General features: G+C 43.6%; 1 protein-coding gene across 1 annotated transcript in view; it reads left to right on the plus strand.

Annotated features, from left to right (window-relative positions):
• The window catches only part of SV2C (synaptic vesicle glycoprotein 2C), a 247,845-nt gene extending 228,083 nt beyond the window's left edge, over window positions 1-19,762 (plus strand). Inside the window, exons 11-13 of the mRNA XM_068533498.1 lie at window positions 281-484; window positions 925-1,084; window positions 19,242-19,762. Of these exons, the coding sequence (XP_068389599.1) occupies window positions 281-484; window positions 925-1,084; window positions 19,242-19,425 (548 nt within the window). The 3' untranslated portion in view covers window positions 19,426-19,762. The remainder of the gene's footprint in view (window positions 1-280; window positions 485-924; window positions 1,085-19,241) is intronic.
• The last annotated feature ends 782 nt before the right edge of the window (window positions 19,763-20,544 follow it).

Raw genomic sequence — 20,544 nt, forward strand, 5'->3', positions numbered from 1 at the left:
AGTAACATCATAAAGGAGTAAGCAGTCATGTAATTAGCAATGACCAAACATGAGAAATCAGAGGAAAACTGGACTCTTTAGTTTATTCCTTTATTCAACAGAAGTATTCCTTCCTTCAGCTACTTCGTAATGTGGGGTCCTAGACTAGATCCTGTGCTTTGGCCAGGCCCTGAAGCCCTCAAGGAGCTTACAATACCATGAATCTTTTCTGAATTTTCGGCAGGCTTTCGGTGCGCAACTCTCATGCACCAGTATAACTTGTCGTTCTTTGTGTCCACAGATTTTGAGCCATATAAATTCATTAACTGCGAATTTCAAAACTGCACATTTTTGCACAACAAGACAGGATGCCGCATTACCTTTGAAGATGACTATGGTGCCTACTGGATTTATTTTGTCAACTTCCTGGGGACACTGGCAGTGTTGCCAGGGAACATCGTGTCTGCTCTCCTAATGGACAGAATCGGGCGCTTAACGATGCTAGGTATGTGCTTGGTTTCTAGAGGGATCCTGTCTCCTGCTGTACTCCCCACCCCCCTAGGATTTGCATCCCACAGAGATGAGGAGAAATCCCTTAAGACCTTTCATTAGGACTAAATTTTAGTAAAATATGTCTAATTACATCTCATTTGAACAGCTTCTGTGAGTTAACAGACTGAAAAACTAATTATGTGTGACTAATGTCTATTTTTCTACTTACATAGCTGAGTGATTGATGATGTGTAGTTCATGCTTGCTGTGTTCAGAAGGTAGTTAGAGAGGCAAACCTTATATACAAGTAAACACACTTGTACCTGAGCTTTATGAACCCAGGCTGTGGCTTCCTTTTGGGATTCAGTTTTGCTGTGAGATCTCAAAGACCCGAGGGTCCTTGCTCTACTAAGATGACAGGAAACATCCCAGCCTTGTCTGCTTCGTTGGCAGGTGGCTCTATGGTGCTTTCAGGGATCAGCTGTTTCTTCCTTTGGTTTGGCACCAGCGAATCCATGATGATAGGCATGCTGTGTCTGTACAATGGGTTGACCATCTCGGCCTGGAACTCTCTTGATGTGGTCACTGTGGAACTGTACCCTACAGATCGGAGGTATGTTGAAATGGGCCTCCAGCAAGAGGTTCTTTGAGCCCCACAGGACCACTGAAAAGTCAGAGAAAACAAGCCAAACTGTCATTTCCCGCAAAAAGCGAAAATCCAAAAAAAAAAATTCTGGCTTATGAAGTTGTAGGCTCTACTCATATCTTTCATTTATTCTTTATTTTTTAATGAGGCAAAATGTTATTTCTTCCTCATTGACTATTACACTTAGTATCATAAAAATGTTATTACTTTGAAAACAGTTTGTAGATCAGTCTCTCAATTTGAAAACATTCCTGGGGATACATGATGATTGCTGAGGAGGGACAATCATAAGTTAAATGCTAAATAATTACAATGGAAATTGTTCCCAATTTTTATAGCTAGACTATATTTACAGCTAGATATTTTTATAGCAATGTATACATGTATTATGTAGTTAAATATATAGTCAATATTAGTATTAAATATATATACTAAATATTATAATTATGTTTAACTATAATGTGGTATGGGAAAATCAGGTTTGCCTAGGAACTATGAAGGCTTTTCAGTATACATATGGATATTTATATTTAATTTGTTAGACAAGGTAAGGCATTGAAGTTCTTTTTTTACCTGATTTTTTTGAGGTATAGTTGAAGTACAATATTATATATGTTTCAAATGTATAACATAGTGATTTACAATTTTTAAAGGTTATATTCCATTTATGGTTATCATAAGACATTGGCTATATTCCATGTGTTATACAATATGTCCTTGTAGCTTATTTATTTTATACATCTACTCATCTCTTTTAAAAAGAAAATGTAGGGGAATATAGTTGCTAGCCGGAGTTACTAGGACAATGAAACCAGTGAAGGAATTTAATTGTGTCCATGACTTAGCTTGCTGGCTAACAGTATGAGGAAGCAGTAATGAAGCAGGGAGGGATAGGCTGTAAGAGCCTCTCCGGGGGCTTCCCTGGTGGCGCAGTAGTTAAGAATCAGCCTGCCAATGCAGGGGACATGAGTTCGAGCCCTGGTCCGGGAAGATCCCACATGCCGTGGAGCAGCTAAGCCCGTGCACCACAGCTATTGAGCCTGCGCTCTAGAGCCCGTGTGCCACAACTACTGAGCCTGTGTGCCACAACTACTGAAACCCATGCGCCTAGAGCCCGTGCTCCGCAACAAGAGAAGCCACCGCAATGAGAAGCCCGCACAATGCAACGAAGAGTAGCCCCTGCTTGCCGCAACTAGAGAAAGCCCGAGCGCAGCAACAAAAACCCAACACAGCCAAAAATAAATAAATAAAATAAATAAATTTGAAATAAAACAAAATAATGTATGCAAAACAATACATGTTCTAAATAATAATAATAATGCTTAAAAAAAAAAAAAAAAGGAGCCTCTCCGGGCCCCTTATCAGTCCTGAGAGGGTCCTTACCTTACATTTGCAAGTATCTACATGAGCTCTGCATTAAGGCACCACAAAGAGGTCTGTGGAACATATCTCTTGACCTTCCTGGTCTGTTGAAGGAAAGCCCAACATATTTCCAGTGACCAAAAAAAGATAGCTATTGGAAGAAACTTATGCATCTGTTCCCAAAATGGAGACACAGAGACTTTGCACCTCATATCATAAAAAGGGCTAGAAGGTAGGGCTTTGGGGTGGAGCTTCAGCAGCTGACTCATGAAGAGAATAGAAGCCCCGTTTTGCCATTTGACATGAGTGAAGGCAAATGGCCTTTGCCTTCTTTCATTTCGTGTACACTCCGTCACCACGGAGGCCCTCTTTGCTAGAGGATGGAGTCAGCATTCTCTGGACTTTGAGATGGAGGAGGGTTTTTTCTAGGACAATGCAGAGACATTTGGGATATCAATTTTCAACTGATCCTGAGTCCTCCTTTTGTTTATTGGCCCCAATGGGTACATTCTCTGCATACCCAGACTCTCTAACTTATATTTCTTCTTCATGAACATCTATTACTGAGCTTACAGGAACCCTATAGGTACTCCTGTATCCATCTCTCCGCTGAGTATCTGGAACTCTTATGGATGTCTGCTTATCAGATATTCTAATTAGTAACCTCCTGTTGATGACTTATGCTCTGAAAGGAACCATATGACCCATAGCTGGCATCTCCTCCCTTCTTTCAACAAACATTAGTTCTCTTCTGTGGGCAAGCTCCTGGCATGGGTGTCACGGCACTAGGATGCTGCCAAAACAAGATTAAGAGTCTGCAGCTTGCTTGCCTCTCATCCTGCAAACTGGGCCCAGGTGTGGACTAAACTAGACGTTTAAAAAAGCCCCTCAGTGTTCAAGCAAGGCTATGTCATAGCCTGTAACCTTTTTATTTTACATTGTAAACGCTTGATACTATTTGCGATGAATCAGCTGCTTATCCCTCTGCCACAGGAATGGAAGAATGAGTATTCTCCTATGGCAAAAACCTGGCTTAAAAACAAAACGCCACAAATCAGGCGGGTCTGTCCATGAGAACCATGGACCTGCTGTGTTTCTGTTGTCGGAAAGGTTAAACATCAAGCAAGATAAAAACAGAAGTTGCCCTGTGTATTAGCTCAGATCCTCTGAGAAGCAGAGGACAAGATGGGATTAAACATGCACAGATTTTTGTTAGAGGAAATGTGGGTTATGAGAGAAAATGGGGAGGGAGGTATAGTCTGGCTGCAGTGCAAGCCTGAGCCCCATGGAGGAGCAAGGAAGGAAGGCCAGCTGGGTAGAAGTGCCCCAGGCCACCAGCAAGCAGTCTCAGGAAGGTTCGGCACGGCTGTGACGGAGTCAGCTTCAGAGGAGTCCCACATGTCCCAGGCACCAGCCTGCCGTAGTATTCCTCTTACATTCAGTTTGCTGCTGCTGGAACAGCAAAACATGGGGATGCGTTTCAGAGCATGGCAGCTGGGCCAGGACTCAGAAATTGGCAAAGTGCATCCTCACTTCAGCCACGCTGTTGCTAGCAGATGTTCTCCAGCACTCAAGCTGATGTTCCCAGATAACGTACAGGAAGTCACTTCCTTAAGTGATGGGGAGATAACTTACCTGCCAGAGCTGCATCACTAGGGCCATGGTGAATTAGCTAGCACCACCTACTCTGTTTCAGGCTAAAGCCTTCTGTTTCATCTCTGCTGCTTTCCTCTGGGTCACATAGGAGGGCTCCCCTGATCTCTGGCTCAGCTGTTAGAGGAAAACCCCAACTGTTTTTGTGTGTAGGTACCCCTATGGCCTCTTCTCCCCGTGGAAGCAGAATAGAATACAGCCTGACAAGAATTTTGGTTATAGGGTGTGATTTTTTCATACTAGAACTTTAGCACTGCCAACTCCTTGCCCAGTTTCTAGAATCTGTCCTTAATGATCACTTACTAGGACACTCTGATTCCAGGCCCCAAACTAAAAAGTAGCCTCTTGAGCTATTCAACAGCCAACTCCTATCAAAATCCCAGTGAAAATGATTATATTTGGGGGACATAACTTACAATATAATCTAAATGCTATGAAAGTTATAACACTTGAAAGCCACATTTGTCAACCACAGTACGGACTTGACCTTTAATGGTATACTCTTGGCTTGCATTTACTGTGAAAGCACGAGTGAGGACAGGACGTTTCCCATCATAGTGCACACTTCCTCTCTGTAGAGCCCACCACCTGATCTGCAACGAGTTCCAGGACCTGCCCTGGGGAGCTGCTCTGTCTCTTCACTTCATATGATAAAAATTAGTAATTCCTCACATTTGCTTCCCTGCTGTGAGGTCAAGAGGCAGAGTGCCTGTGTCGGTGTTACATCTCCATGGCCCAGGTATTTGCTTTGCTCCTCCTTATCCTGGTTTGCACTCTTGCATTCCTATTTTATTAATTTTGTCTTTTATAAGCTACCCTAAATCGTTTCATAAAGAGGCAGGAAAATTTGAAATTAAAATTGTATATACTTATTGAGCAACACTTTTCTGTGCCTGAAAAATGAAGCAGAACAGCCAATGCTAACACTTTTTGTAAGGAAAAGCTCGGGTTTCTTTCCCTCCACACTCAATTCTTGACTTTTGGCCACCAAATATGGAGGGTTTTTTTTCCCATACCAAGCAATTCTCTAATTCCCAGTAGACACCAACTGGATGTTCTAAAATTTCACTCAGTTCTGACACGATCTACCTGGAGACAGCATCAGATCCCACAGGTTAAGGACTCAGTCCCCACAAGAGTGCCCCCCTTCAGGCACCAAACACAAGTCAGGTTATCACCTATGCATCTGACCAACCTGCTATACGTTGGAGTTCTCTCTACCCCCTCCTTGGGTTTGATCACTTGCCAGAGTGGCTCACAGAACTCAGGGAAACATTTCCTTGTGTTTACCGATTTATTATAAGAGGTTACAACTCAGGAACAGCCAGACAGAAGAGATGCATACATACATAGGGCAAGGTAACGGGGGAAGGAGCACAGAGCTTTGTGCCCCATCCAGGTATGCCACCCGCCTGGTACTTCCGTGCATTCACCAACCTGGAAGTTCATCAAATCTTGTTGTTCGAAAGTTTTTATAGAGCTTAATCTCCAGCCCTGTTCCCCCCATTCCCAGTGCCAACCTCTAATCGCTTGCTCTTTCTGGTAACGATGCCGAAACTCGGCCTCTGTGCCCCAGTGGCAACCTCTAATCGCTTGCTCTTTCTGGTAACGATGCCGAAACTCGGCCTCTGTGCACCAGTGCCAAGTTGAATCTCAGAGACAGAGTTTTGGGTGAAGTAGCAAAGAATAGCTTTATTGCTTTGCCAGGCAAAGGGGGACACAGTGGGCTCGTGCCCTCAAAACTGTGTGTCCCAACCTGGGAGGATCTGGTGAGTTTCATAACAATGGTTCAAGGGTGGGGTTGCCGATAAAGATCAGGGTGTGCTCAGGGTGTGCGAAAGGCCTACATTCCTTTAATCTGGCCTAAGGTGGCCCCCTGATGAGATTCTGGGGTTCTCAAGGTTATCAAACTGTGGCCTCCTCTCTGGAATGAAGAATGCTTCATCAAATACTTCACGTCTTCCATTTGTTGGGGGTTTTAGTTCTGCAGAAGAGCTCAAAGATATTGTTATAAGTATCCCTTGAGGCGGAACCAGGATCCTATCCCAAGGCTGCCCTATTGTTTCTTTTTTTTTTTTTAATTAATTTACTTATTATTGGCTACATTGGGTCTTCATTGCTGTGCGCGGGCTTTCTCTAGCTGCGGCGAGCGGGGGCTACTCTTCGTTGCGGTGCGCGGGCTTCTCATTGTGGTGGCTTCTCTTGTTGCAGAGCATGGGCTCTAGGCATGCAGTCTTCAGCAGCTGTGGCACATGGGCTCAGTAGTTGTGGCTCGCGGGCTCTAGAGCACAGGCTCAGTAGTTGTGGCGCACGGGCTTAGTTACTCCGCGGCATGTGGGATCTTCCCGGACCAGGGCCCGAACCCTTCTCCCCTGCATTGGCAGGCGGATTCTCAACCACTGCGCCACCAGGGAAGTCCCAGCACTATTGTTTCTTGGCTGCTCCTCCCTTGTCTCAGCATCCCCTCCCTTCCCTGACTAGCAACTGTTTGAATCTGCCCTTTGGGACTTAGGGAGGCCTCATGGAGGCTGGAGTCTATTCCCTACAAACAAGGAAAGGCTTCCATCCCAGAAGCCCCACAGGGTCCTGCTTGGTTGCATTTACAGATCACCACAACAGATATAATAGTAATGGAAACATTTGAAATATTGTGAGAATTACCAAAATGTGACAAAGAGACAGGGAGTGAGCAAATGCCGTTGGGAAAATGATGCTGATAGACGTGCTAGACCCAGGGTCGCCACAAATGGCCAATTTGTAAAAAACACAATATCTTCCAAGTATAATAAAATGAAGTGCAATAAAATGAGGTATGCCTGCACATAGGGTGAGGTCCAGAAGACTCCCAAGTACAGGAGCCTATGTCATCCTAGAGCTGGGGGGTACACCACCCTGCTGGCATGTGGATGTGTTCACCAATCTGGAAGCTCTCCAGATTTATGGAGGTTTCATTATGTAGACATGATTGATTAAATCATTGGCCGCTGCTGATTGAACTCAAACTCCAGCCTCTCTCCCCTCCCTGAGGTGAGGGTGGAATAGGCTGAAAGTTCCAACCCTCTAATCACATGGTTAGTTTTTCTGGAGACCAGCCGCCATCTAGAAATGATCTAGGAGCCCCTCAAATTCACGAAGTTGAATGAATCCCAAACATGAGAAGCCAAAGAAATCCACACCAAGACAAAGAAAAAAATCTTGAAAGCGGCCAGAGGCAACATTTCACCTATAGAGAAAAACAGTTAGATTGCTAGATTCCCTTGCTCTAAAAATGTTGCACCTGTTTTTAGAATTGCAATGGTGATATGTAATTTTCTTTTATTATGCAGAAAAGCCAAGATTTTAAAGACTGATAAAAACTCAGTGTTAACTGGAGTGGGTGAGGGTGAAATTACTGCTCAGAGACTGTTGTGGGAATTCTAAAAACAGGTACAACATTTTTAGAGGGGGGAATCTAGCAATCTGTTTTTCCCTATAGGTGAAGTGTTGCTTCTGGCTGCTTTCAAGACTTTTTTCTTTGTCTTGGTGTGGATGTCTTTGGGTTATCACATTTGTGATTCACTCAGCTTCTTGAATCTGTAGGTTTGTATCTCTTGCCAAATTTGTGAGCCATTATTTCAAATTTCAACCATTATTTATTTGAATACTTTCTCTTCTCCTGCTTGGACTCCAGTGATATAAGTATTAGATCTTTTGTTAGAGTCCCACAGGTCCCTGATGCTCTGTGAACTTTTTTTTTTAGCCTGTGTTCTCTTTGTTTTTCAAATTGGATGGTGTCTATTGTTCTGTCTTCAATTTACTGATTCTTTTCACTCTCTCCTTCATTCTGCTGTTGAGCCCAATCACTAAGCTTTTTATTTTGGTTATTGTATTTTTCAGTTCTAAAATTTCAGTTTGGTTCTTCTTTATGTCTTTTATTTCTTTGCTGAGGCTTTCTATTTTTTCTATTTTTTTCATGATGTATTCTGTATTTCAAGTGTGTTCAAGAGTTTCACGTGTGTTCATAATTGCTCATTGAAGCATTATTGTAATGACAGCTTTAAAAGCTTTATCAGATAATGTTAACATCTCTGTCATGTCAATGTTGGCATCTCAATTGTTTTTTCTCATTCTGTTTGAGCTCTTCCTGGTTATTTGGATGATAAGTGATATTCAATTGAAAGCAGTCATTTTCATATTATGTTCCGAGACTTCTGATCTTATTTAAGCCTTTGGTTTTGGTTGGCATTCTCAGACATCTCTCTGGGAGGAGAAGGGGTGCACTGCCCCATTATTGCCAGGTGGAGATAGATGTTCAGGTTACCACTCAGCCTCCATTGACAGCCAAGAAAGGGTGTCCTCATTCCTGCTGCACAGCAGTGGGAATCCAGGCTCCCCTCGTGCTTACCAATACCATGGAGGGGAAGCAGGGACAAACTCATTACTGGCCAGCAGGGATGAAAATCCCAGCTTCTTACTTAGCCTTCCCTGACACCACCCCAATGGTGATGTTGAGGCCCCTCATTACAGGTTCACGAGGATGGAAGTCTAGGTTCTCCACTCGGCCTTTGCTGGTGTGACTGGTAGTTGGGTTACACTTTTTTCTTTTATTTGGTTGGAGAAGTGAGGTTGTTGTCTAAATGTTTTCTGTCTTGCTAGGCTGCCTCTATCCTGGTCCTTTGGGTAGAGAGAGCAGGCTCTGGTTGGGGTGTTATTTAAATCTGTACCTGTTGGTATTTCCTTTTGCCAGCTTCTTCAGTTCCAAGTCTCAGATGTATGAGGCAAAAAGAAAATTCAGGAAGTCACCTTTCCCCAGGTCCCCAGCTGCTCTGCCTTTTTTCTTTATCTTTCAGAGTCTTCTTAGGTTTGTTTTATAATATCCAGGACCTTTAGCTGTATTTAGTAGGAAGCATAAGAAAAGTATGTCTACTCCATCTCAATATGACTTTTAAGATTGTTCATTTATTTACACAACAACTTTTTTTGGAGTGCCTGTGATACAACCATGAATAAGCCATTCATGGTCATTACTTTCATGGAGCTTAAGGACAAGTGAACATCAGGCACAACACAGTGTGGTCAGGGTTATTGTGGGGAAAGGACATGGTGTTCTGAAAGCAAGGGTTCCTTAGAAGGAGTGATATCTGAGCTGAGACTTGAAGGAACATACATACAAGCATTCTGTTTTTCACTTTCAATGCAGTATTCAGTAAATTACATGAGATATTTAACACTTTATTATGAAATAGGCTTTGTGTTAGATGATTTTGTCCAACCGCAGGCTAATATATGTGTTCTGAGCACGTTTAAGGGACGCTAGGCTAAGCTATGATGTTCGGTAGGGGTATTAAATGCATTTCTGACTTATGATACATTCAACTTATGATGGGTTTGGAGGGATGTAACTCATAGTAAGTCAAGGAAGATCTGTAGAGGCAGCACATGCTCTGGTTCATTTTGGTTCTGAGTTCTAGCCTGCGTGTCCTTCTGCATCCAGGCAGTGACTTCCTGCTGGGAGCGCCCGGGCTCACACTTCCTATCTCCTTAGGGCCCAGAGCCATTCTTACCCCTCCTCCATGGAGCTCAGGGCAAGGAGCTCCCACCTTGTAAGTGATGAGACTGAGGCTGTCCCCACTGGCCAGCAACTCTGCACAGAATCCCTCAGCCCAGCAGGCCTGTCTCACAGGGATTCTTCCAGCAACCTGCTCCTGCCTTTCTCTGGCCACTGGCCTCCTTCTTCCTCCCCCCTTACACATGCCCAGTTTCAGATATGACCTCAGAAAGGATGTGAAAATAAACCCCCGATTGTTCCCACCTGCTGTTCCCTGCTCATCCTGGGCAGCTGCTGCTGTCACCCAGTGCTCTGGGTTGGTCCTCTTCCTTGATGAGCTAAAATTAAAACATCTGCCCAGAATTAACCAACCTAAGCCCCTCCCCTTAGGACGGTGTTTGTTTAGACAGAGAAGTTCCCCATTCCTTCCGGGAGCTCAGACCTGAAGTTCTTTAATCCTGGATCTCTTACCGGCCAGCTGTGTGACCTCAGGAAGAGCACTCAGCGTAACTGTGCCTCAGTTGTTTGAGATATAAAATGAGGAGATTCTACATCTGTGCCCATGAAGATAAAGACCTCACTTACTGTTTAAAGATTTTGAGATGAAGGAATCTTTGATTCAGTCATCTTATCTAACCAACCTACACTCCATCCATTTCCCTTTGCCCTGCTTTCTTTTTTTTAGAGCCCGTATCATTATATATGTTTATATTTTATGTGACCTGAGTCACTTTGGCCATTCAGCAAATGTCAGATCATTTTTGTCTCTGGCAGTTAGAAGTGGAAAGTGAGGGGGGGGCAGTATATGGCCCTTCACCCACCACCTCACCCCCAGGGGATGTATTAAATGGCAGCAAATCCTACCAAATGTGCAAATGGACACAAAAATAGTCCTACAGCTGCTCTTGACTCCAGGGAAGTCCATCTCTCTGCCCTTGCCTGAAAGGGCCATGGACATCATGACATGCTGACAGCAGGACCACCAGACTTAGGGCTGGTCAGGCAGCAGACTATGCCTGTAAGTGTCAGAATCCAGGACCAGTGGGCTCTAGAGTCTGGAATCCGGACCAAGGGTACCATTTCACCAGGTTGTGGGGCTTGGAGGATGCTTGTCCATCCATCGTGCTAAGGGCAGAACATTCCAGTCAACTGCATATCAAGCACTCATATCACCAATGAAAACTCATCTCCATGTTCATTAACAAACCTTCTCATGCAGATTTCTAAAATGATAGTTAAAGCCCTAAGTAATCACCTCTGGCGTGTTAATTCCTGATTAACATGTTTTAAATTCTATGGGTATAGAGACAACTTCTCTTTATACTGATGTACTTTTAAGGCAAATTACCTCCCAGACCATATGATGATAGGATGTTAGGGTGTACATTTGTTTACTGTCTGTCACCCACTAGAATGTGAGCTCCTTGAGAGCAGGACTTTGTTTTCCTTATTCACTACCAGGACTCCAGGTGAATGAATGATAGATGAAAAGATAGAAAGATGGCAAAAAAGATGCTTTTTACAATCCGGCTGGTTATGGGCGATAGTCTTCCTCCCTGTGTGGGGTCTGGCTCCCTACTCTCCAAGGTAAGCTATTTGGACCGGTTGTGAGTGAGGGAGCATTCCTGTTCACTTCTCCCCGGCTGCCCTTCTGTGTCCCTCTTCCACTTTGTCCATCCACGGCCTGTGCCCTCCCGAGCCTGCAGCTGTCAGCTCCCCCTTCCCCATACAGCACTGCCTGTTGGAAACCTCTTCTTCCTCTCCCCCTCCTTCTCCATCAGCAATGTGGAGGAAACCTGAATTCAGGTATGGACGCTACCAGAAAACAGCTGGGTAACTTTAGTCCTTGAACCTTTCTGGAGCTTGGTGTTCTCATCTGAGAAATGAATGGGTGAGTCAGGCACAGTGCTGAGTATTCAGATGATCTCATTTAACCTTATTTAATCCTCTCTCCAACCCTACAAGGGTAGGTAGTTTTATTCCATTTTCAGGTGAGGGAAAGGAGGCACAGAGGGGGGAAAGTAACTTGCCCTGGATCCCTTAGCATGAAACCCAGATGTAATGACCCTTTGGTGCGGCTCCCAGCACGGGCATACCTAGTCTGTGACATATAGAACCATCCCAGTAGGTCTGGGGTGGGCCTCTGGGAATCAGTTTCTAAGAAGCTCACACAGTGTTTGGGATATACAGCCGTGTCCATCAACCATGGCCTTAGACGAACTCCAGGTTGCCTCCCAGGGCTCACTTTCATTCTGTCATCATTTACCCTGGCCCAGGGACTCACTTCCTAGCAAGGTTTATCAGATAAATGATAAGACACAAAGGCTTCCATTTTGACCTGAATATATTTGCATTTCAACAGGAACAAGCAATAGGATGACCCTTGATGGTTGTGGGGAGGGAGGGAGATGGAAGCCCACTTTGGGCCCAGGGATTCCTATGGGCTCAAAACTGCAGGTAAGTCCTCCACTTGTTTGTGAGTAAGAAAAGCCCTGCTTGCAGGATGCCATCTTCCCAAATTAAGGAGGACACACACAGACCACACACTCACTGCTTAGATGAGACAAACTTTTTCTTCCTTTGAAGATCAGAAAGCAATTGAATTCAGTGTGTCCTGATTTCAGAATGTGAAACTAGGGGTTTTTCCTCCACAAAAGCAAGATAATAGGGCTTCCCTGGTGGCGCAGTGGTTGGGAATCTGCCTGCCAATGCAGGGGACACGGGTTCGAGCCCTGGTCTGGAAAGATCCACATGCCGCGGAGCAACTAGGCCCATGAGCCACAACACCGTGTTGAAGAGTGGCCCCCGCTTGCCGCAACTAGAGAAAGCCCTCACACAGAAATGAAGACCCAACACAGCTAAAAATAAAATTAATTAATTAATTAAAGGGCTTTCCTTTAAAAAAAAAAAAAAAAGCAAGATAATAGTCTGGCATCAATAAATAAACATGGACCAACTAATGTCCATTAAAATGCTCATTACATTTGGGATTAGCAGATACAAACTACTATATATAAAATAGATAAACAACAAGGTCCTACTGTATAGCACAGGGAGCTGTACTCAATATACTGTAATAAACCATAATGGAAAAGAATATGAAAAACAGGCTTCCCTTGTGGCGCAGTGGTTAAGAATCCACTTGCCAATTCAGGGGACACGGGTTCGATCCCTGGTTCGGGAAGATCCCACATGCCACGGAGCAACTAAGCCCATGCACCACAATTACTGAGCCCTGCAATGAGAAGCCCGTGCACCACAACACAACACAATCCAATGCAGCCATAAATAAATAAATAAATAAATAAGAATATGAAAAAGAATATGTATATATATGTATAACTGAATCACTTTGCTGTATGCCAGAAACTAACACAACATTGTAAATCAACTATACTTCAGTTTTCTTAAAAAATGCCCATTACTTATCGTATATTAACGCATATATGGTGAACCTAGAAAAATGGTACAGATGAACCGGTTTGCAGGGCAGAAATTGAGACACAGATGTAGAGAACAAACGTATGGACACCAAGGGGGGAAAGTGGCGGGGGTGGGGGTGAGATGAATTGGGAGATTGGGATTGACATATATACACTAATATGTATAAAATAGATAACTAATAAGAACCTGCTGTATGAAAAAATAAATAAAATAAAATTCAAAAAAAGGATATAAAGATTTGAATAGTAAAATTAACAATGTTGATTTTAAAAATGCCCATTACAGAAATATACTTCCAATGTATTTTGAAGATATCAGAAAATTCCTTAGTTCATTTCACAAGTATCCTATGCATCCCTGTGCCAGCCCTGAAGCAAGTTGTGATGAGTGAATGTAAAAGGCTACACAGCCCCACCCCAGAGATGTGGCCAGGATCTCAATAAGGCTAAACCCTGACAGGAGAGCCTTGCGGTTGGTACAAGCCAACCCTGAGGAGGGGAGCAGGAAGGAGGTCTGGTCCAGCAGGGAGAGTTTTCACGGCTGCCCAGAGTCCAACCAAGAGTTGGAAGAAAAGGAAGTGAGGCAGGTTAGGTGAGAAACTGCCTCTAGTGAAAATGAGCTGTGCAAAGTTGAGTAAATAAGACAGCAGGCCCAGGGAGGGGAAAGAAAAGAGGTTGGGCGAAGCCTTTGGAGTGAATTCCTCTCCTGTGGGCTTCGGTGTGCCCGGTTGCCCTCGGTCTCCCCACACCATATCGTGAACATTTTCCCTTGGCTGTGTTGTACTGCGTGATATTCCCTAATGAACACATCCAAACAAAGGAGGTCCTATATATGAAGGTGTTCATGGCAATCTCATTTATGTTCCTCCAAATTTAGAAAGCTCTAATTATCCAATGGTATGGTTACAGAAATAATGGTTATGTGCTAAATCATTTCGTTTTAAACAAAACGCAAACAAACAGCTTTGGGAATGATTGGGGGGAAAGCAGAAAGTAAAGCTGTAGAAATCCTGTGATTTGCAAAAATATAGATATGATTGGAACCACACTGAAGGAAATTCAGAACTGAAAACCATTTGTTGGAGGGCTGGAGCGGATGTTTTGCTTTCGTAATTTCGTTTCGTATATAACAGTAAATCGAAATCAATTCACAAGTGTAGGTATTTCTGGGAGAATTGCAGAGTGCTCAGCCCTGCATACCCCTTAGACTCACACAGGGCTTCTAAAAAATACCAATGCCTCGACTCCCAGTAGAGCAATAAAGTCAGAATTTCTGGGAGCATGGCCCTAGTCATTGGTATGACCACATCACTGTGTTTTAAAAGCTCCACAAGTGATGTTTGCTCACGGCTGGGTGAGGCTGTGGTTACACATGTCTGCACCCTAGTTCAACCAGGTTGCTATTCTAACCCCAAGTTGACAACAGCTGCAGGAGGAAATGGGAAACTTGTTTGGGGACTGGAGGGAGGCAGGTCATTTGGCAATCAGGAAGGTTTTGGAGAAGATGTCTAAGGTACACCTGAGTGGGGTACCACGGAGATACTTTAGAGAGATGTGAGGGTATTTTGAGAGCCAGAGAATACCCTTGTCCACATTCCATCCTCACCTGCAAGCTCTTCCTGTTCCTTCAAGACCAATTCCATTCTCATCCATCCCCTCTGAGAAGCCTTTCGTCAACTGTCCCCACCCCCAGCGGGAGATCACTTCACATCCTCTATGCCCCCATAGTAGCCTGTGGGTATCTTTATTAATGCACTTAGCATGTTGTGTTATCATGATCTCTCTGCACCTATCTTGGTGTAAAAGGAGACTTCATCTTATTAATTTTGGGGTCCCTGGTGCCTAGTGCAGTGTTAGGCACATAATAGATGCTTAATGAATGATTGTTAATAAATAAATGCATAGGAGAATGTGTGTTAGAACTATATTAAGAACCAGTTTGCTTATTAGACAAATATTCAAGGGGTTTCTAGTGCTCTCAGCATTGTAGTCCAATTGCTCAGATGGATTCAGTGTTAAAATAGCTTTTTTAGATTAATCTGGGAAGCTAGCCATCATTTGTATTATTGTTTCTATGAGAAAAATTAAATTCATTTTGTGTTTTAAATAGCCGACTCCCAGATGAATCTTTAGATCACATGTATTTCTGATTGTAGGACTGCCTGTACTTTCCAAAATGTCCCATGCTAAAGTAACTTCTGCCAATGACTTAACTGAGTTGTCTGGAAAAAGTTCATTTCCAGAGCTTAGACTAGACCAAAAGAATGCTCACACTTTACCCTTTAACAGGTAAATTCCATGAGCTGAGTCTGGATCTACACAATTTCAGGGCTTTTCAAAATGTAACATTTAATTTTTTTTCCTAATTTCATCAGTCGATGGGGCAGATATTTCAGCTAGTGTTTAAAACAATGGCTAACACCAGCATGGTATGTACCATGTGCCAGGCGTTGTCTAAGTGCTGCCATTATTCAGTGACCCTTTCGTCTTCCCAGGAGCCTCAAAAAACCTAGGCCTGACCCTGCATTGAAGTCAGAAAAACCAAATAAGAAAGAGGCTGGATGTGAAGGCAAAACTATCCTCACTATCCAGAATGGAGTCTCCTTTTCCTGGCCACCAATTTTTTTTTTAATTTTTATTTATTTATTTTTATTTTTGGCTACATTGGGTCTTCGTTGCTGTATGCAGGCTTTCTCTAGTTGCAGCGAGCAGGGGCTACTCTTCGTTGCAGTGCGTGGGCTTCTTATTGCGGTGGCTTCTCTTGTTGCGGAGCACGGGCTCTAGGCGTGCGGGCTCAGTAGTTGTGGCACGTGGGCTCAGTACTTGTGGCTCGCGGGCTCTAGAGCACAGGCTCAGTAGTTGTGGCACACGGGCTTAATTGCTCCGCGGCATGTGGGATCTTCCTGGACCAGGGGTCGAACCCGTGTCCCCTGCATTAGCAGGTGGATTCTTAACTACTGCGCTACCAGGGAAGCCCTCCTGGCCACCAATTAAAGTATAAAACGATATAAACGCACTAGAACCCACTGCATTGTGAAGGCCTTGGAGAAGAAGCCACAGTGCAGCTGTGGTGAGGGTATGCTCTGGTGGCCCCATCCCCCATCAGCTGAGCCTAAGCACTGCAGCAAGCCAGCTGCCTGCACCAGCATCAGAGGGAGTTAATGGTGCAGAGAGAAGGATCACCTTAATGGAATGGGGAACAGGGCTGCTGCAGTCACAGGGTACTGTTGGGAAAAGAATTTCCATTTAAAAGATTTCAATAAATAGGTTCAGCAAGAATTGAAAACAAAGGATTCTGGCTGGAGAGGTAGGGGAACAAGGGATGGAGCTTGTAAAAAGACAACAGATTATTGCATTCTTCCTCTTGGGTGCTTGTTGGTTAAGAGAAGACACAGAACATCTTTGGTCTGGAAAAAAAATGCAGTAGCATTTCCTACTGCTGGGAAGTCAGTAAGTCCAGTCGGGCTCTGCCAGCTCTGAGCTCCCCACCCTCCAAGGCCTTGATGAGCACAAAGTGACTTGTGCTTAGGATGGCTGCAGAAGTTCATGACCTTCCTTTAAATAAGAACAAGGGAATAAATGAACTAAAAGCTTGTTTACTGATAACAGATAACCCCAAGGGAGAACCACTTTGAGAATAATTTTTCTAATACAACTGTGTCTCCTGTGTGTAGAAAAGCACACCCTCCAGCTTCAACTATATGAAGAAATAATTTACTTATCCAAGGAAAAGACAGTCATGTTTTCTGGAATGCCCACGCTAATTTAAGGAGGCTATGTGCTTTGTAGCCACACCAGATTATCATCTGAAGAACTGCCTTTGCTTGATAAATGAAAACGGAGATTCTTAAGAAATTAGAATTTGATCGTATTTTTTAGCGGCTTCAGACACCAGATGTTTATAGCTTGGCAAAATATGGTTATTTTAACCCAGATGTAAATTCCTCATGGCTCATTCTGAAGTTTTGCCATCAAGAGACTTCTTCATACAGAATGTTTCCCTTTCGCTTATCAGCAACATACACACTAGCCATTTTCCCCAGAACAATACAGCTTATCTCACTACCATAAGATGCATTGGGTAATTTATGACTCTAGAATCTAGAAACTAAAATGTAGTTTAAAAAAAGTGAAAGAAGCCAACCTGAAAAGGCTACATACTATATAATTTGAATTATATGACATTCTGGAAAAGGTGAAACTATGGAGATAGTAAAAGGATCTGTGGTTGCCAGGTTTTTTAGGGCCATGAAACTGTTATTCTGTATGATGCTATAATGGTGGATACATGTCATTATACATTTGTCAAAGCCCATAGAATACGCAACACAGTGAACCCTAACGTAAACTATGGACTTCAGTTCACAGTAATATATTAATATTGGCTCCTCAATTGTAGCAAATGTGCCATACTAAGATGTTAATAACAGGGGTGGAAGGTGAGGGGCTATATGGAAATTCTCTCTTCTTTTCACTCAATTTTTTGGAGCCCAAAAACTGCTCAAAAAATGTCTTTTAATTAAAAAAAAAAAAAATAGACAGTTTGGCCTCCTGGCCTCTCCATGGGGGTGGGGGAGGGGTAGATGATGATGTCATTCTGCTTAAGTCTTCTATGGTACCCAGTGTGTAACCTCAAGCAATTTCATTTGAAAATAGTTATCAGTACATTAAATCTCCTTATCTTTCTGGTGGTTGTTGCTATTACTAGTCTCTTTCTTTAAAAACAAACCAAAAAGAAGAGGAAGAATACAAAATGAGCTTACCCTCTTTTCAAGAAGTTCCTGTTTTTCTCCATCAGAGATTCTGTTACACCCTTTCCAAGATCCAAACAGTTGGCAACTTTGCAACACTGCAGAGGCCGCTTACTCGACTTTCTAGGTGTCTTGGCCAAAAAAGAAAGGCAGTGCTTGCTGCCGTTTCTTAGGTCTGTTCTAACCAGCAAAATCAATGGCTCGGTTCCTACAGCACAGGAGGGGTGCTTATTCCTTTCTTATGGTATGGGAAGGGGAATGGCTGAATAATACCCACAGTAAATATCTACACATTGTAGAGAATAGCACGCGTCGTGAAGAGTAGTTGTTCTGACTGGCCAAAAGAAAACCTACACTAAACAAATTTACAAATCAATCAAAGAAAGATGTGTACTAAGTACTGCATTTTATGGTATATAAAATGCATTTCCCTCTGGAGGGGGATAAAGGTATCCAACAGTTAACCCTGCATTCAACGTGCCTTTATTACACACATATACCCGGTGACGGACAAAAAACAGGGAGCCGGCATAAAGGCAGAGGAAATTCGTATTATCTCATGATGTCAGCAGTATCGGTACTCTCATGAACAAAATTAAATTTCTTGCCTAGAAAACCACAGTAAAATTACATTCAAAACCCATAAAGATAGTAAAATTTTTCTTTTCCAAAGAATGTCTTAAGAAATGGGATGTGTCTTATTTATATACCACCTGCACATATTATATGTCAGCAGAGTTAAACAAGATCTTCTATGGGCCTACAATCTGATTTCCTCTGTAATATTGTCTTGGGCTTGATTTCCCACCTAGGACTCTGGTGAGAGTGTAAGAAATGTGTCACTAGCTCATTGGTGGCCACCCAGCTCAGGGTTCAGTTTCTGCCCGCTACCAAAAACATTTGGGACAAGAGTATGATAGTTCACTTCCATGGTACCAGAACGATGCAAGTACAACCCGGTCATCCCTGATTTTCTCTGAAAGTTCCATGCACTTTAAGTATTTAAAACCTCACACACGAATTAAGCTAAGAGGAAATAGGGAGTAAAAAGTAAAATTTAAAGAAATACATCGTCATACATTTTAATTTAATGTAACTTTTCTGACTCCCTGAAATGTCCTTTCTCTTTCTCTTCACAATAAACTCATGGGCAGAATAAGAATCAGTGGAGGTGGCAAGAAAGTCAACAGAGGGCTGAAGGAACAATACCAACAGCTGGGGTTCTCTACTTCCAAACGTGCTGACAAATATTTGATTACTTGCTCTAAGGACATACAAAACAGTCTACTTGAAGATCTTTGAAAATTATCCTAGAAGACATTTGTGTCTAAAGTTGGACTCTTGGAAGACACTTTCTCAACCTTGTCCATATCTCTTGTCCTTTGCAGGGCAACAGGCTTTGGCTTCTTGAACGCACTGTGCAAAGCAGCGGCCGTCCTCGGAAACTTAATATTCGGCTCCCTGGTCAGCATCACCAAAGCGATCCCCATCCTGCTGGCCTCCACCGTGCTCGTGTGTGGAGGGCTGGTGGGGTTGCGCCTGCCTGACACACGAACCCAGGTCCTGATGTAACGGAAAAAAAGCCATCCGTCCTGTGTTTCTTTCTGCTGCCCCGTGTCAACTCCCCCGACTGACTCAAGGCTCCAGCTTTTTCAGATACAGAAAAGGGGTCAAATCCCAAAACACTAATTCTTGCTGCGACTAAAATTTAGATGCGTACCATCTCGCCCCTTAAATGTGATTTTGCAGTTTGTTTGTTTTTTTTTCATGCATCGTTGTCTTTCCTAACTGTGACGCTACTGCCTTCCAGAAATCAGTGGAAGGATTTTTTAAAATGTGCTGGTCAGCCGGGCCTTCCTGAGCTTCTGCTCGCTGCAGGTTCAGAAGCTAAGAAGAGGACAGCGCTGCTATAAGAAATAGATCCGGCTCCTCATGCAACATTCACGGGAAAGATAAGTGGGCGTATTATCGCATTTGTGCTGAGGAGAGGGATTCTTTTCTTTTTTTCAAACAGAGTGATATTTCCTGTTTACTTAGAAAAGGACACCCAGCAATTCTTGCTGTTACAGCAGGGCCTTTCAAAAAAAAAAAAACACCACGTGACACCACACAGAGCTGGGTGGGGCTCTTTCAGGCTTGACAGTTAACCTTGACTGTCTCTGCTGACAAGAAAAATAGGGGCTCTGCTGTTGGCAGCAAAGATCTCTGAGCTGCTTGAGCAAGACTTCTGCCAGAAAGCCCCCGGTGAAACTTCTGAAAAGTACGAGGAAAAGGGCCTGTAATTATGTATGTGACTGCGGCATGTGGTTCAGAATATTAGAAAGTCAGAGCTCAGGGGGATCGTGGGCCGACATTCGTCCCCACCCGCCACCCCACCCCCAGCTGCCATTGACCTTGCCAGGTAGCAGATTCAAGGGAAAAAAGCCGCTTTCTAACTGGGTCTGCCCACCTGATTCTGCCCTTCACCCAAACTCTCTCGTCTAGAGATTGTCAGTCATCTGAGTGGTTGTAAATTGAAAATGAGGAAGAAAGTCACACCTAAATCCATTTGTAAATGCCAAGTGATACCTCGAGGGGACCGGTTTCCTGAGGGACGGTACCCCTGGGGAGTTGACATTGGACTTCCTACTAGCAACGCATATGGCTTGGCTGGGCCGGTGCGCTGGTCGGTGTGTTCCTGGCTGCTGCCTC

Source organism: Eschrichtius robustus, chromosome 2 (assembly GCF_028021215.1).
Source record: "Eschrichtius robustus isolate mEscRob2 chromosome 2, mEscRob2.pri, whole genome shotgun sequence".
In the NCBI taxonomy this organism is placed as follows: Eukaryota; Metazoa; Chordata; class Mammalia; order Artiodactyla; family Eschrichtiidae; genus Eschrichtius; species Eschrichtius robustus.